The sequence below is a fragment of the Zea mays genome, chromosome 2 (assembly GCF_902167145.1).
Source record: "Zea mays cultivar B73 chromosome 2, Zm-B73-REFERENCE-NAM-5.0, whole genome shotgun sequence".
NCBI classification, from domain to species: Eukaryota; Viridiplantae; Streptophyta; class Magnoliopsida; order Poales; family Poaceae; genus Zea; species Zea mays.
In genome coordinates, this window is record NC_050097.1 from 189,241,177 (window position 1) to 189,254,798 (window position 13,622).

Genomic DNA, 13,622 nt, shown 5'->3' on the forward strand with positions numbered 1-13,622 from the left:
TTAAAATACGTAGCACGTGGTCTTGCACGTGGATGTAGACCTGATTTGGACTAATGATCAACATGAAGGATATAGATTGTTGGTTGCATTGGGCCTCCATGACCTAAAATGCAAGTAACCAACTAAAACCATTCAATCAGAAATATATACTTGTACGTTATGTCGGCTAGTAGGTGAGTTAACGTGAGTTTGGAGGCAACCACCGTTGAAAACTGATGTTTTATACCATAGCTGAAAAAAAATACTACGATACGAAGCGAGCCAGCTCGTCAGAGCAATACAGCAAGCCACTACCTTTTAATAAAGCTCACAACCATCCGACCTACTAAGCTCTAAACTCAGCTACTCAGGTCAGGTCTGAGATAAACCAGTCACTCTACTACTCGATGGAACCAGCAACATGGGCTGTGTTCCTCGGCATTGCCCTCTGCGCAGCGGCAGCGCTCTTCCTTTCGCGCGGCCGGCGCCCGGTCTACAACCCCCCGCCGGGCCCCAAGCCATGGCCGATCATCGGCAACCTTAACCTCATGGGCGAGCTGCCCCACCGCTCCATGAACGAGCTGTCCAAGCGGTACGGTCCGCTCATGCAGCTCCGGTTCGGGTCGTTGCCTGTTCTCGTCGGCGCGTCGGTTGAGATGGCAAAGCTCTTCCTCAAGACCAACGACGCGGCGTTCTCCGACCGGCCGAGGTTCGCAATCGGCAAGTACACCGCGTACGACTTCTCCGACCTTCTATGGGCTCCTTCCGGGCCGTACCTGCGCCAGGCACGCAGGATCTGCGCCACCGAGCTCTTCAGCGCCACGCGGCTCGAGTCCTTCGAGCACATCCGCGACGAGGAGGTGCGCGTGATGCTGCGACAGCTGCGCCAAGCGGCTGGGCGCACCGTGCGGCTCAGGGACTACCTGCAGATGTTGGCGCTCGGCGTGATCTCGCGCATAGTTCTGGGCAATAAGTACGTCATGGAGGAGGTGGCGGACGGTGAGGGGGACTCAGCGCCGGCGATAACGCCTGCCGAGTTCAGGGAGATGGTGGACGAGTTCTTCGCGCTTCACGGTGCGTTTAACATTGGTGATTACATCCCTTGGCTAGATTGGCTGGACCTGCAGGGCTACGTTGCTAGGATGAAGAGAATGAAGGCGAGGTTTGGTCGATTCCTGGAACGAGTCTTGGACGTGCACAACGAGCGGCGACTACGCGAGGGAGGGAACTTTGTGGCAAAGGATATGTTGGACGTGCTGCTGCAGCTGGCCGATGACACTAGTCTTGAAGTCCAGCTCAGCAGGGACAATGTTAAGGCTATCACACAGGTGACTACACATCCTCCAACACGATTATACCTAAATTATTTCTAGAGTAAAATATTGTCGGCGTTTCGAGACCGGAGGGTCCCTAAGCCGACGAGTGAATGTCGCCGCGTGCCCCAGCCCAGATGGGTCGACGCGAGGCCGAGCGCGAAGGGGGAAGTGAGGTGGCCGGAGATGGGCGTGAGAGAGGTGGAAATCCCGCGGCCTTCGTGTTCGTCCCACGCCCAGGTCGGGTGCGCTTGCAGTAGGGGGTTACAAGCGTCCACGCGGGAGAGGGAAGCGAGCGGCCCCAAGAGAGCGCCTGTCCCGTCCTCGTCCCCGCGCGGCCAACCCTCTCTAAGAGGGCCCTGGTCCTTCCTTTTATAGGCGTAAGGAGAGGATCCAGGTGTACAATGGGGGTGTAGCAGAGTGCTACGTGTCTAGCGGGGGAGAGCTAGCGCCCTAAGTACATGCCGATGTGGCAGCCGGAGAGATTTTGGCACCCAGCTGGTGTGATGTCGTGGTCGTCGGAGGAGCGACGGAGCCTGGCGGAGGGACAGCTGTCGGAGCGGTTGAGTCCTTGCTGACGTCCTCCTGCTTCCGTAAGAGAGCTGAGAGTCGCCGTCGTCACAGAGCATGCGGGGCGCCATCATTGCCTATCTGGCGGAGCTAGCCAGATGGGACACCGGTCTTGTTCTCTGCGGCTCAAGTCAGCTCGGGGTAGGGTGATGATGGCGCTTCCTGTTGACGTGGCTGGCCTGCGCCCTAGGTTGGGCGACGTGGAGGCTCCTCCGAAGCCGAGGTCGAGTCTGTCTTCCATGGCCGAGGCCGAGCCCGAGCCCCTGGGTCGGGCGAGGCGGAGGTCGTTCGGCAGAGGCCAGGGCGGAGTCCGAGCCCTGGGGTCGGGCGAAGCGGAGTTCGTCGTCTTCCGGGGCTGAGCCCGAGTCCGAGCCCGGGGTCGGGCGGAGCGGAGTTCGTCGTCTTCTGGGACTTAGCTCGAGTCCGAGCCCGGGGTCGGGCGGAGCGGAGTTCGTCGTCTTCTGGGACTTAGCCCGAGTCCGAGCCCTGGGTCGGGCGGAGCGGAGTTCGCCGTCTTCCGGAACCTAGCCCGAGTCCGAGCCCTGGGTCGGGCGGAGCGGAGTTCGCCGTCTTCCGGGACTTAGCCCGAGTCCGAGCCCTGGGTCGGGCGGAGCGGAGTTCGCCGTCTTCCGGGACCTAGCCCGAGTCCGAGCCCTGGGTCGGGCGGAGCGGAGTTCGCCGTCTTCCGGGACTTAGCCCGAGTCCGAGCCCTGGGTCGGGCGGAGCGGAGCTTCCTATGGTGCCTTTGGCAGGGCCTGACTGCCCGTCAGTCTCACTCTGTCAAGTGACACTGCAGTCGGAGTGGCGCAGGCGGCGCTGTCCTTTTGTCAGGCCGGTCAGTGGAGCGGCGAAGTGACGGCGGTCACTTCGGCTCTGCCGGGGGGCGTGCGTCAGGATAAAGGTGTCAGGCCACCTTTGCGTTAAATGCTCCTGCGATTCGGTCGGTCGGTGCGGCGATTTAGTCAGGGTTGCTTCTTAGCGAAGGCAGGGCCTCGGGCGAGCCGGAGATGTGTCCGCCGTTGGAGGGGGGCCTCGGGCGAGACGGAAATCCCCCGGGGTCGGCTGCCCTTGTCCGAGGCTAGGCTCGGGCGAGGCATGATCGAGTCGCTCGAATGAACTGATCCCTGACTTAATCGCACCCATCAGGCCTTTGCAGCTTCATGCTGATGGGGGTTACCATCTGAGAATTAGGAGTCTTGAGGGTACCCCTAATTATGATCCCCGACAAATATGTTAGCTTGAACATGGCATGTTGTGTCATCTAGGTACTCAAACTTAATTAGTAGGAAAGTGGGTTCTATAACTTGGTCAGCGGGCCACGCAAAACTGTCAAAAACCGGGTTTGATTAAACCGGATATCGACGTAGCATGCCACGTTGGCTTTTGAAAGTTCGGGGACTCAGGTGACACAACTGACAACACACCCAATTTGGCGACCAAGTGACTCCAACGTGGTACGCCATGTCGGCATCTGGTTCGAAAAAAACTAGTTTTAGATGGTTTTGAATGGACTACCAAGTCGTTTTTTCTGGTTTAGAGTTCAGACTTCAGAGACGTAAGTGACACCATATACAAAGTTCGAGGACCGCACACAGAAATATTTGAGCTTTAATTTGTATATGGGTTGCAAATTAAGCCTAGCTTTGGTTATGTGATCATTGGAGCCACGTCATCAGCTGGACTAACCAAGCTAACTAAGCCTCTTTTTTCGCGCAGGACCTAATCATCGCAGGCACGGATAGTAATGCAAACACGCTGGAGTGGGCTGTCTCGGAGCTCCTCAAGAACCCTAAGATCTTAGCCAAGGCCATGGAGGAGCTGAACCATGTCATAGGGCCGGACCGACTGGTGACGGAAAGCGACCTCCCTCGCCTCCCCTACATCGAGGCTGTGCTCAAGGAGACCATGCGCGTGCACCCTGCCGCGCCGATGCTGGCACCCCACGTGGCCCGCGAGGACACATCCGTGGACGGATACGACGTGCTCGCTGGCACGGTCTTGTTCATCAACGTGTGGGCAATCGGCCGCGACCCTGGACTGTGGGACGCGCCGGAGGAGTTCCGGCCGGAGCGGTTCGTCGAGAGCAAGATCGACGTGAGGGGCCATGACTTCCAGCTGCTGCCGTTCGGCTCTGGCCGGCGAATGTGCCCCGGGATCAACCTCGCGCTAAAGGTGATGGCTTTGAGTCTTGCCAATCTGCTACACGGCTTCGAGTGGAGGCTTCCGGACGGCGTGACGGCAGAGGAGCTGAGCATGGATGAGGCCTTCAAGCTCGCGGTACCGCGTAAATTCCCGCTCATGGTCGTGGCCGAGCCCAGGTTGCCAGCTCGCCTGTATACTGGCGCTTGATGCCCGTACGTGTCTTCGGTTGTTGGCATGCGTGGAGTATAGCACATGATTTTCAGCTCTTGGAACTTTGTTTTAATAAAACACAAATATATGTGTTATGTTGGTTAGATGAATGTGAATATAAAGTTGACAACCTAGGTAATTCGAACCCCTATTGGTATATAATTTTACTTTATTTTTGCATAACTGTGTAAACTGGTGGTCATGGACGTTGAAGTTAATATTTGGACTGTGGATTAGATTAGAAAGAAGTGTATTCACTTTTTGTAAAAACAACCACCAAACCTGTGCTTTATAAAAGTAGAGATAAAGATAATGGTGCTGCATATAATATAGGGTGGGTGGGAGTTTGGTGTGTTACATCTATTAAATTAATTGGGCTTAGCCCATAATTAGTCTAGCAATTATTCAAAAAATTTCAATGGCCCTCAATAATTGCTAAGTGAGAGTGCAGTAAGGGGTGTTTGGTATAGCTCCAAAGCAAAACTTTAAGGGAGCCAACCAAACTGTTTGGAAAATTGGTCAGAGCCAACCACACACCATGAAAGTTATAAGGTTTTGGAGTACCTCTTTACTATTCCGAAATCTAAAAAACTCCATAGTTGTTCCATCCTAGAGTTTGATAGCAAAATTGCTACGGAGTATAGCGAAGCCATGCTAAACACCCCTTTTTGAACGGTTACCTAAACCCAAAGACTTGCACTACTCTCAAAGCAAGACTCCAAGAAAAACTGGCCAGAGCCAGCCAAACACCCTAGCTCTAGAGTAGCAAATTCTATAGAATTCTAGAAAATGTAATATAAGTTTTTGGAGTACTTACTTTGCTGCTCTTTAAGCTCCATGGGTTACCCACTGTCATATACATAAACTCTATAGATTACCCACCTGTCATTATATTATATCCATTACATCCGATCGAGACATGCTCTTCACTGGCAACCTATGGAGGGAACTCTTTTAGCTCATTGATACCACACTCAATATGAGTTTCTTGTACCACCTCCAGATCGATGGACAATTTGAAAGACTCAAACAATGCCTCGAAACTTATCTATGGCGCACGCTTGGTACAAGACAATTCAAAGAAATGGGCACATAAGATTTCCTTAGCTATGTACTGATATAACACCTGCCACTGCACCTTGGGTGAAATAGAGATGGCAACGTGTATATACCCGTCGGGTAGTATCATCCCATATCCGTACTCGTCAAAAAATCTTACTCATCGGGTTACCCATATAAGGTCGCGGGTATAGAATCTTACCCATACTCGTACCCGCGCGGGTAATTTTACTCGTCGGGTTACCCGTATCCACTAAAAAAACTAAAATACTAATGTACCAATCACTAAAAAATGTCAAACAAACATATAAAAATAAGTTCAACATAAAATACAACAGATGATTACATACTTCATAGCCAAACAAACAATAACTAAAGAAGTATTTTCTTTTAGCTAAGACGATTTAATTACATGGTAAATGGTGATATGATGCGGGTATATTTTACCCACGGGTATGGGTAGTACCCACCCGTACCCGTGCCCGTTTACCTGACGGTTAGAGGTTTACACCCATTAGCATACGCACGGGTAAAGAAATAATCTCATACCCGCCTTTATATCAGGTAAAACCCGTCAGCTATTCGTGTTTCTGAGAGCACCTACAGGGGGTGAATAGGTGATCCTGTAAAAACTTGAAACTTATAGCCACAAAACTTGGTTAAATGTTAGTAGGCTAAATAGCGAGCTCTTGTGAACACAAGTATCACAGAAAAGCAATCACAAAAGACACGCGAGTTATCCCGTGGTTCGGCCAAATACAACACTTGCCTACTCCACGTTGTGGCGTCCCAATGGACGAGGGTTGCACTCAACCCCTTTCAAGTGGTCCAAAGATCCACTTGAATACCACGATGTTCTTCTTTCTTTCACTATATCCCGTTCGCGAGGAATCTCCACAACTTGGAGCCTCTCGCCCTTACAAATGATGATCACAAAGAAGCACGGAAGTAAGGGAGGGAAAAGCAACACACACAAGACTCAAAGCACGAACACAAACACGCACACAAGTCACAACTTGAGCTCTAAGTTCACACACGGAGTTCTCAACTCAAGAGGAGCTCAAATTGCTATCACAACGACTAAATGCGCTAGAATGAAGTCTTGGTGCTTAGAGATGATCAAAGAATGCTTGGTGTAGTCCTCCATGCGCCTAGGGGTCCCTTTTATAGCCCCAAGGCAGCTAGGAGCCGTTGGAAGCAATCTGGGAAGGCAATTCTTGCCTTCTATCGGGTGGCGCACCGGACAGTCCGGTGCACCACCGGACAAGCACTGTTCAGTGTCCGGTGCAGATTGCTTTCCTAAATTGGTGCAGCCGACCGTTGAAGATTTGGAGCCGTTGGCGCACCGGACAGTCCGGTGCGCACCGGACAGTCCGGTGCCCCCATCTGACCGTTGGCTCGGCCACGCGTCACGCGCGGATTGCGCGGCCGACCGTTGGCTCGGCCAACCGTTGGCTCACCGGACAGTCCGGTGATTTTTAGCCGAACGCTGTTGACTGTTTCCCGAGAGCGGCGACTTCGCCGCAGACGACTCACCGGACAGTCCGGTGCACCACCAGACAGTCCAGTAATTTATAGCCATATGCCGCTGTCGAGACCCGAGAGTAGGCTGTTCATCGGGACTGGTCCTGTCACACCGGACACTGTCCGGTGCACCACCGGACAGTCCGGTGCACCCAGACCGAGCAGCCTTTTGGCTGTACATAGCCAACTTTTCTCAAAAACGATTTTCTCCTGTTTCTAGCACTTAGACATAATACATTAGTCATCAAAACAATGTACTAAGTCTAGAAACATATCTTTATTCTTGATTTACACTTCTTGAGTCTTTGGCACAAATATCACTCAAAGCATTTGTGTGGAGCACTTAATCACCAAAATCTTATAGAAATGGCCCAAGGGCACATTTCCCTTTCAATCTCCCCTTTTTTGGTGATTTATGCCAACACAACAAAAAGCAACTAAAGGAAGTGCAACATCAATGCAAATGAGAACAAAAATTTGTTTTTGATTCAAATTTGACATATTTGGATCATTCTTTGCCACCACTTGGTTTGTTTTTGCAAATCAAACTCAATTTCCTATCTCTAAGTCAAATTCACTTGTTGAGGCATAGAGAGAGGTATTCCAAGAGAAGTTGATCAAAGATTCAAAAACTCCCCCTTTTTCCCATAATCAAACATTCTCCCCACAAGAGACCAACTTTTGACAATAAGAGACAATAAGAGTATTTTGACAAAACAAAAGCTCTAACTCTACTATTTTCAAAATTCTCAAGTGGTAGTTGATCCATTTCTTGCTTTGGCCTTAATTTCTCCCCCTTTGGCATCAAGCACCAAAACGGGGTCATTTTTGGCCCTTGAGCCCTATTGCCTCACCAAAAATCTTCAATTAAGAGCATAAAGGCAATAAGAGCATGGAGATGAACTTAGAGTAATTTACCCTCTCATCGGAGTGCAGTGGAAGTCTTGCATGGTCCAAGTTCACCTTTTCCCTTTCAATTACCTTTGAGACTAAATTAAGAAAACTCAATCACACGGTTAGTCTCAAAGGGTCAAGTTGTAGCATTTCTCCCCCTAAATATGTGCATCATTCACACATGGACTTGTGAGGTCCGGGGATCCCTTGCACAACTTGAGCACCATAAATAAGCAATAACATGTATAAAGGAACATGATCAAAGGCATAAAACACATGTATGCTCTAGATCAATCCAAGTTACGCGAATCTAAGACATTTAGCTCACTACACAGCCTGCAAAAGGTCTTCTCATCTAAAGGCTTGGCAAAGATATCGGCTAGCTAGTTCTCGGTGCTAACATAAAACACTTCGATATCTCCCTTTTGCTGGTGGTCTCTCAAAAAGTGATGCCGGATGTCTATGTGCTTTGTGCGGCTGTGTTCAACAGGATTGTCCGCCATGCGGATTGCACTCTCATTGTCACATAGGAGTGGGACTTTGCTCAGATTGTAGCCAAAGTCCTGGAGGGTTTGCCTCATCCAAAGTAGTTGCGCGCAACACTGTCCTGCAGCAACATACTCGGCCTCAGCGGTGGATAGGGCAACGGAAGTTTGTTTCTTAGAACTCCAAGACACCAGGGACCTTCCTAGGAATTGGCACGTCCCTGATGTACTCTTCCTATCGACCTTACATCCAGCATAATCGGAGTCTAAATATCCAATTAAGTCAAAGGTAGACCCCTTTGGATACCAGATCCTGAAGCAAGGCGTAGCAACTAAATATTTAAGGATTCGCTTAACGGCCACAAGGTGACATTCCCTTGGGTCGGATTGAAATCTAGCACACATGCATACGCTAAGCATAATATCTGGTCTACTAGCATATAAATAAAGTAAAGACCCTATCATAGACCGGTATGCCTTTTGATCAACGGACTTACCTCCTTTGTTGAGGTCGACATGTCCGTCGGTTCCCATTGGAGTCTTTGCGGGCTTGGCGTCCTTCATCCCAAACCGCTTGAGCAAGTCTTGCGTATACTTTGTTTGAGAGATGAAGGTGCTGTCCTTGAGTGGCTTCACTTGGAACCCAAGGAAGTAGTTCAACTTGCCCATCATCGACATCTCGAATTTCTACGTCATCACCCTGCTAAACTCTTCACAAGACTTTTGGTTAGTAGAACCAAATATTATGTCATCGACATAAATTTGGCATACAAATAGGTCACCATCACAAGTCTTAGTGAAAAGAGTTGGATCGGCTTTCCCAACCTTGAAAGCATTAGCGATTAGAAAGTCTCTAAGGCATTCATACCATGCTCTTGGGGCTTGCTTAAGTCCATAGAGCGCCTTAGAGAGCTTACACACGTGGTCGGGGTACCGTTCATCCTCAAAGCTAGAGGGTTGCTCCACAGACACCTCCTCCTTGATTGGCCCGTTGGGGAAAGCGCTCTTCACGTCCCTTTGGAACAACCTGAAAGAATGGTGAGCAGCATAGGCTAACAAAATACGAATCGACTATAGCCTAGCCACAGGAGCAAAAGTCTTCTCAAAGTCCAAACATGCGACTTGGGCATAACCTTTTGCCACAAGTCGAGCCTTGTTCCTTGTCACCACCCCGTGCTCGTCCTGTTTGTTGCGGAACACCCACTTGGTTCCCACAATGTTTTGCTTGGGACGTGGCACTAGTGTCCAAACTTCATTTCGCTTGAAGTTGTTGAGCTCTTCCTGCATGGCCAACACCCAGCTCGGATCTAGCAAGGCCTCTTCTACCCTGAAAGGCTCAATAGAAGAGACAAAAGAGTAATGCTCACAAAAATTAGCTAATCTAGAGCGAGTGGTTACTCCCTTGCTTATGTCACCCAATATCTGGTCGACGGGATGATCCCTTTGAATTGTCACTCGAACTTGAGTTGGAGGGGCCCGAGGTGCTTCTTCCTCCTCAACTTGGTCTTCATGTGCTCCCCCTTGATCACACGCCTCTTCTTGAGGTACTTGTTCATCATCTTGAGTTGGGGGGTGCACCATTGTTGAGGAAGAAGGTTGATCTTGCTCCTTGTGTTCCTGTGGTCGCACATCTCCAATCGCCATGGTGCGAATTGCGTCCGTTGGAACATCATCCTCATCTACATCATCAAGATCAACTTGCTCTCTTGGAGAGCCATTAGTCTCATCAAATACAACGTCGCTAGAGACTTCAACCAAACCCGATGATTTGTTGAAGACTCTATACGCCTTTGTATTTGAGTCATAACCTAACAAAAACCCTTCTACAGCTTTGGGAGCAAATTTTGAATTCCTACCTTTCTTCACTAGAATGTAGCATTTACTCCCAAAAACTCGAAAATATGAAACATTGGGTTTGTTACCGGTTAGAAGTTCGTACGACGTCTTCTTGAGGAGGAGATGAAGATAGACTCGGTTTATGGTGTGGCAAGCTGTGTTCACAGCTTCCGACCAAAACCGCTCGGGCGTCTTGAATTCTCCAAGCATCGTCCTCGCCATGTCTATAAGTGTCATGTTCTTCCTCTCTACCACACTGTTTTGTTGTGGTGTGTAGGGAGCGGAGAACTCGTGCTTGATTCCTTCCTCCTCAAGAAACTCCTCCACTTGAAGGTTCTTAAACTCGGACCCGTTGTCGCTTCTAATCTTTTTCACCTTGAGCTCAAATTCGTTTTGAGCTCGCCTTAGAAAGCGCTTGAGGGTCCCTTGGGTTTCTGATTTATCCTGCAAAAAGAATACCCAAGTGAAGCGGGGAAATTCATCAACAACAACAAGACCATACTTACTTCCCCCGATGCTGAGGTAGGCGACGGGTCCAAAGAGATCCATATGAAGTAGCTCCAGAGGTCTTGATGTGGTCATCACATTTTTGTTGTGATGAGCACTTCCCACTTGTTTACCTGCTTGATAAGCTGCACAAGGTCTATCTTTTTTCGAAAGTTACATTTATTAGACCTAACACATGTTCTCCCTTTAGAAGTTTGTGAAGGTTCTTCATCCCCACATGTGCTAGACGGCGATGCCACAGCCAGCCCATGCTAGTCTTAGTGATTAAGCATGCATCTAGATCGGCCTCCTCCTTCGAAAAATCAACTAAATAGAGTTTGTCGTCTAGTACACCCTTTAAGCTAATGAACCATCACTCCTTGTAAAGACAGACACATCTAAGTTTGTAAATAAGCAATTGTAACCCATATTACATAATTGACTAACGGACAACAAGTTATACCCGAGCGATTCTACTAAAAACACATTAGATATGGAATGCTCGGATGAAATAGCTATCTTTCCTAGTCCTTTAACCTTGCCTTGATTCCCATCACCGAATATGATTGAATCTTGGGAATCATTGTTCTTGACGTAGGAGGTGAACATCTTCTTCTCCCCCGTCATGTGGTTTGTGCATCCGCTGTCGATAATCCAGCTTGAGCCCCCGGATGCATAAACCTGCAAGGCAAATTAGGCTTGGGTTTTAGGTACCCAACTCTTGTTGGGTCCTACAAGGTTAGTAATAATAGCCTTAGGGACCCAAATGCAAGTCTTATCTCCTTTGCACTTGGCCCCCAACTTCCTAGCGATTACTTTCTTATTCTTACTACAAATTGCAAAAGAAGCATTGCAAACATGGTAAATTATAGAAGGTTCATTACTTACTTTCCTAGGCACATGAACAACATTTTTCCTAGGCATATTTCTACCATGCACAACAGAGGAACTCGAAGCAATCACAGCATGTGAATCATAAGCATAACTTCTATGAGCATTTCTAGAAAAGTTTCTATTACTATAGATGAAAGCATGATTCCTTTGACCATTATTAGTCATAGGGGCCTTCCCTTTGTTCATGGCAGAGATGGGAGCCCTTTGACTTGTTAAGTTCTTGGCTTCCCTTCGAAAGCCAAGCGCATCCTTAATTGAGGGATGTCTACCAACAGTGTAGGCATCCCTTGCAAATTTTAGTTTATCAAAATCATTTTTGCTAGTCTTAAGTTGGGCATTAAGACTAGCCACTTCATCATTTAATCTAGTAATGGAAATTAAATGTTCACTACAAGCATCAACATTAAAATCCTTACACCTATTGCAAATCACAATATGTTCCACACAAGAACTAGATTTATTTACTACTTCTAGCTTAGCATTTAAATCATCATTAATACTTCTTAAGCTAGCCATAGTCTCATGACAAGTAGATAATTCACAAGAAGCATTTCATTCCTTTTAACTTCTGAAGCAAGAGACTTTTGCACACTTACAAATTTATCATGCTCTTCATATAAAAGATCCTCTTGCTTTTCTAAAAGTCTATTCTTTTCATTTATAGCATCAATCAATTCATTGGTCTTTTCTACTTTTGCTCTATCTAATCATTTGAACAAGTGAAAGGGAAATGTACCCTTGGGACATTTCTATAAGATTTTGGTGATTAAATGCTCCACACAAATGCTTTGAGTAATATTTGTGCCAAAGACTTAAGAAGTGCAAATCAAGAATAAAGGTATGTTTCTAAGAATTAGTACATTGTTTTGGAGACTAATGTATTGTGTCTAAGTGCTAGAAACAGGAAAAGACCACTTTGGAAAAGACTTGGCTCGAGCAGCCAAGACTCTGCTCAGTCTGGGTGCACCGGACTGTCCGGTGGTGCACCGGACAGTGTCCGATGCGCCGGGCTGACTCTGGTAAAATGGCTGCTCTCGGGACTTCGACGACGGTGTACGACTATAAATCACCGAACTGTCCGGTGGTGCACCGGACTGTCCGGTGAGCCATTCACAGGCGAAGTCGTCGCTCTCAGGAAGCGATCAACGGCGTACGGCTATAAATCACCGGACTGTCCGGTGGTGCACCGGACTGTCCGGTGAGCCAACGGTCGGCCGAGCCAACGGTCAGCCGCGTAATCCACGTGCGACGCGTGGCCGAGCCAATGGTCAGAAGGGGCACCGGATTGTCCGGTGTGCACTGGACAGTGTCCGGTGCGCCAACGGCTCTGGATATTCAACGGTCGGCTGCGCCACAGAAGGAAAGAAATCCGCACCGGACAGTGTCCGGTGGTGCACCGGACTGTCCGGTGCGCCAGGCAACAGAAGGCAAGAGTTGCCTTCCTAGAATGCTCTCAACGGCTCCTAGCTGCCTTGGGGCTATAAAAGGGACCCCTAGGCGCATGGAGGAGAAAACCAAGCATTCTCTAAGCATTCCTAAGCACCAAGACTCCAATTCCGCGCATTCGATTCTTTGTGATAGCAACTAGAGCTCCATTTGAGTAGAGAACTCTTTGAGTTGTGTTGAGAGCTCGTGTCGTGACTTGTGTGCGTGTTGTTGCTCTGATTTTGTGTCTTGTGTGCGTTGCTCATCCCATAATTACTTCTGTGCTTCTTTGTGATAATCAAATTGTAAGGGCGAGAGGCTCCAAAGTGTGGAGATTCCTCGCAAGCGGGATATAGTAAAGTGAAAGCAAAACACCGTGGTATTCAAGTGGGTCTTTGGACCGCTTGAAAGGGGTTGAGTGCAACCCTCGTCCGTTGGGACGCCACAACGTGGAGTAGGCAAGTGTTGGACTTGGCCGAACCACGGGATAAACCACTGTGCCATCTCTGTGTTGATCTCTTTGTGGTTACTGTGTTTTGCAAGAACTCCTCTCTAGCCACTTGGCTTTATTGTGCTAACGCTTAATCAAGTTTTTGTGGGATTAAGTTTCAAGTTTTTATAGGATCACCTATTCACCCCCCCCCCTCTAGGTGCTCTCAATGGGTATCGGAGCCATTCTCTTCACATAAGGGACTAATCGCCCGAAGAGATGGATCCTAAGGGCAAGAGGATGGTGGTCAATGATAAGGAGAAGGAGTCCTTCATCAACGATCCAAAAGATGACAAGCCTACTGACTCGGGCTCG

At 48.7% G+C, this 13,622-nt stretch overlaps 1 protein-coding gene across 1 annotated transcript; it reads left to right on the forward strand.

The window, feature by feature from the left end:
• Positions 1 to 345: 345 nt before the first annotated feature.
• On the forward strand, positions 346 to 4,454 carry LOC100284686 (uncharacterized). The gene is made up of 2 exons (NM_001157581.2): positions 346 to 1,307; positions 3,579 to 4,454. The coding sequence occupies exons 1-2, from the start codon at positions 387 to 389 to the stop codon at positions 4,209 to 4,211; spliced, it is 1,554 nt and encodes a 517-aa protein (NP_001151053.2). The 5' UTR covers positions 346 to 386; the 3' UTR covers positions 4,212 to 4,454.
• The last annotated feature ends 9,168 nt before the right edge of the window (positions 4,455 to 13,622 follow it).

Excerpts from the sequence above, each read along its gene's own strand:
- LOC100284686 (NM_001157581.2), top strand. The coding sequence starts at position 387 with ATGGAACCAGCAACATGGGCTGTGTTCCTCGGCATTGCCCTCTGCGCA. Across the intron at positions 1,308-3,578 it reads ATGTTAAGGCTATCACACAG|GACCTAATCATCGCAGGCAC; the intron begins GTGACTACACAT and ends TTTTTCGCGCAG.